This window comes from Solea solea, chromosome 3 (genome assembly GCF_958295425.1).
Source record: "Solea solea chromosome 3, fSolSol10.1, whole genome shotgun sequence".
NCBI classification, from domain to species: domain Eukaryota; kingdom Metazoa; phylum Chordata; class Actinopteri; order Pleuronectiformes; family Soleidae; genus Solea; species Solea solea.
In genome coordinates, this window is record NC_081136.1 from 23,346,038 (window position 1) to 23,350,294 (window position 4,257).

Here is a 4,257-nt window from a genome sequence, read left to right on the forward strand (position 1 = left end):
TTTCATCTGAATGGAATGCATAAGCCTGGTGATGTGATTCTGGGTGGATTGTTTGAAGTTCACTACACATCTGTCTTCCCTGAGCTGACTTTCACCTCAGAGCCAAACCCACTCAGCTGTCAAGGGTAAGTTTCACACTTGATACAGCTTAAATCTGTGTTGATGATTAAATTTCAATACATGTATTACTTCTCAGTGCTTAATCATGACATCTTATGTGCTAGTTTTGACCTTCCAGGGTTCAGACATGCCATGACCATGGCCTTTGCTATTGATGAGATCAACAAAAACACTAATCTGCTGCCTAATGTGACTCTGGGATACAGTCTGTATGATAACTGTGCCACACTTGTAATTGGATTCAGTGCTGCATTGACCCTGGCCAGTGGTCGAAAGAAGGACTTTCTTCAAAAGGAAACCTGTTTGGGGACCCTTCCGGTCCTGGGAATTGTGGGTGATTCCTTCTCAACATTTTCTATCGCCACCTCTGATGTGATAGGTTTATTCAAATTACCCATTGTAAGTGTTAATATACTGTATATGTCAGAATTTCACACATTTAAAAAGAATATGTGCATTGCTTCTCAGCTCAAGCTACTCCAACAAGCTGATAATTAGTAAGAAGTAACCTTTTTATTTTAGATTCTAAAAGGATACAATATTAAAACAGGTGAATAATTTGAATGCTTTTGTGGCCATAAAAGAGAAGAAAAATCCCTTAATGTGCCTTTCTGTTTCATTGTAGGTGAGTTACTTTGCCACATGTTCCTGCCTCAGCAATCGTCAAAGGTTCCCGTCATTTTTTAGAACAATACCAAGTGACGCTTTCCAGGTGAAACTCTTGTCCTGAAACAAATATTATATAAAAGCCCAAATTAAATTTACAGAGCCTAGAAAACTAAACCTTCCCAACAATTTGCCTTGGACACAGAAATAGTTTACATGCTTTATGCATAAATAGGTTGAGGAAAAGGGATGATGAGAAAATTTAACTGTGGTTTTATGATGACAAATGAAAAGTTAAGTTCCTACTCACATATTATTCAGGTATTTACACCAATCACTGAACTATGTGTTTATTTAGGTGCGTGCCATGATTCAGATACTGAAACACTTTGGTTGGACTTGGGCAGGTCTGCTCATCAGTGATGATGATTATGGAGTCCACGCTGCCCGATCCTTTCACTCTGATCTGGGTCCAGCTGGTGGAGGTTGCCTGGCTTACACTGAGCTTTTGCCCTGGGGTGACAACCCTGCTGAACTAAGGAGAATAGTGGATGTGATGAGGAAATCTACAGCTCGAGTGGTGATTGTGTTTGCACATCAGATCCACATGATCTATCTAATGGAAGAGGTATCTATTGTGATGATTTGCTGTTTTGACTCTTCACAGTTGAGCAATGAGTTGTATTTTTTTAATTATCCTTCAAGCAACTTGGGTTGTTTTTAACATGCTGTATAAATGAATATGATATGATTTGACTTGACACATTAAAGAGACCTTAAGAAACTGTGATGCATAGGTGGTGAGGCAGAATGTGACAGGCCTGCAGTGGATGGCCAGTGAAGCCTGGTCATCAGCTGCTGTGCTCCAGACTCCTCACCTCATTCCGTACCTGGGTGGAACACTGGGCATAGCCATCCGTCGAGGAGAAATACCAGGGCTCAGGGACTTCCTGTTACAAATAAGTCCTGACCTACATCACAACAACACAGATGGAAACAGCATGGTGAGAACTGAACCTTTCAGTTAGATCTGATTCTGCAAGAATAAAAATTAAATAACAAATCTTAAATGTCTTTAAGGTGAATCAGTTTTGGGAACACACATTTCAGTGTAGATTTGCACCACCTCCCGCAGGTTGGGTGGAAGCTGGAGGAGAATTGTGCACTGGACAGGAAGTTATAGAGAATGTGGAGTTTCCAGATGTTTCTAACTTGAGGCCTGAGTACAATATTTACAAGGCGGTGTACGCTCTGGCGTATGCCCTTGATGACATGCTGCGCTGTGTGGCAGGGACCGGACCTTTTATTGGACATGGCTGTGCTACTTTGCAAACAGTGGAGCAATGGCAGGTGTGGAATTATGTGTATTATATGAATTTAACATGTGTATTTTTTTTTAACTACTCGATTGTATTGTGTGTATGTGTTTCCTGCCATAGATATGGGGTAAGTATAAAATGATTAACTGTGGATTAAATTTAATCACCTATTAAAGAATTGCAATTATCTTTGAAGAGGTCAAAACAGGATTTGCTCAATCTTTGTATATATACAATGTATACATCGTATACCATATTCTTTATATTAACATGATTACATCCAACAAACATTTCACTCTAAATTATTTAATTCCATTTTAGCTCATGTATTACTTGGAAAAAGTCAACTTCACCACAACATTTGGTGATCAAGTGTCATTTGATGAGAATGGTGATGCCTTACCAATATATGACATCATGAACTGGGTGTGGCTCCCTGATGGAAGAACTAAAGTTCAGACAGTGGGTGAGGTTAAGAGGTCAGCCTTCAAAGGTGAAGAACTCACACTGGATGAAGACAAAATATTCTGGAACCTTGAATCCAAACAGGTTACTTCCTATATGTATTGCTACTGATACCTATCAGCATTAAACAGTGATAGAATAATGGTTTTATTACACTTGATAAATCCTACAGCCTCCACGCTCAGTGTGCAGTGAGAGCTGTCCTCCAGGCTCCCGCATGGCCAGAAAGAAGGGGAAACCTCTGTGCTGTTTTGACTGCATCCTTTGCTCTGAGGGAAAGATCAGCAATCAGACAGGTCAATATACCATGGTATAGCCAATCATAGATTATAGATGTATATTCAAAGATCTTCCTAGTCTTGTTTTGGTGTAAAATAAAACTATACAATATCTAATGCAAAACCAATGGCTACATTCATATTGCAAGGCTCAAGTGACTAATTTAAAAGATCAGATTTTTTCTCCCGACTATGTGGATGCAGAAATCTGATTGTTGTTCATAATTTTCAAATTAGATTTTACTAACTCTTGTGCCTACACATAATGCTTAGCATTAACGTGATCGACTTGCAGCAGTAGCGCAGGGAAGTAAATATACAATGGAGGAAAATGTGCAAATGTAAATTTGGAATATGGCTGGTATTGTGAAAATAACCACAATTACCATTTCTGGCATCAGTGGCCAAAATAATATGCTGTAACCCATGGAGGAATAGGCTATGTGAAGGGGATATGTATAGAAAGAAAACAGTCACAAGCCTACCTAGTAATTACTATTAATGTAAAAAACATGAAAAACAATTAAAATTGCAAGAAAATGTTCTCTCTTTTCTCAGACTCCATGGAATGCACCAGTTGTCCAGAATATTTCTGGTCCAGCCCCCAGCGTAACCACTGTGTTCCCAAGAAAACAGAGTTCCTCTCCTACCATGAGCCTCTGGGTATCTGCTTGACAACCACCTCACTGTTGGGCACATTTATCTGTATTGTTGTTCTGGGCATCTTCATCCATCATCGCAGCACACCTATAGTTCGTGCCAACAATTCAGAACTCAGTTTTCTTCTCTTGGTGTCACTCAAATTGTGTTTCTTGTGTTCATTGCTCTTCATTGGACGACCCAAATTATGGACTTGTCAACTAAGACATGCAGCATTTGGCATCAGCTTTGTGCTTTGTGTCTCATGTATCCTGGTGAAAACCATGGTGGTTCTGGCTGTGTTCAGGGCCTCCAAACCAGGAGGTGAGTCCAGTCTCAAGTGGTTTGGTGCTGTGCAGCAGAGAGGGACAGTTCTGCTTCTGACTTCTGTTCAAGCAGCAATCTGCACTGCCTGGCTTGTATCTGCTTCACCAGTACCTCATAAAAACACCCAGTATCACAGTGACAAGATAGTTTATGAGTGCGTAGTTGGATCCACAGTTGGTTTTGCAGTTTTACTTGGTTATATTGGTTTACTGGCTGTCCTCAGTTTTTTGTTAGCTTTTCTAGCAAGGAATCTTCCAGACAGTTTCAATGAGGCCAAACTCATCACTTTCAGCATGCTGATCTTCTGTGCAGTGTGGGTGGCCTTTGTCCCTGCTTACATCAACTCTCCAGGCAAATATGCAGATGCAGTGGAGGTATTTGCCATCCTGGCCTCCAGTTTTGGCCTCTTGGTGGCGCTGTTTGGACCAAAATGTTATATAATCCTCTTGAAACCAGAGAGAAACACAAAAAATGCCATCATGGGCCGAGGTACTACACAATGA

General features: G+C 40.4%; 1 protein-coding gene across 1 annotated transcript; it reads left to right on the forward strand.

Moving 5' to 3' along the window:
- On the forward strand, window positions 1-4,257 carry LOC131456017 (extracellular calcium-sensing receptor-like). The gene is made up of 9 exons (XM_058623968.1): window positions 1-125; window positions 225-519; window positions 746-832; window positions 1,085-1,354; window positions 1,524-1,730; window positions 1,807-2,076; window positions 2,367-2,594; window positions 2,683-2,806; window positions 3,347-4,257. Exons 1-9 carry the CDS (start codon window positions 16-18, stop codon window positions 4,255-4,257), a joined length of 2,502 nt encoding a protein of 833 aa, XP_058479951.1. The 5' UTR covers window positions 1-15.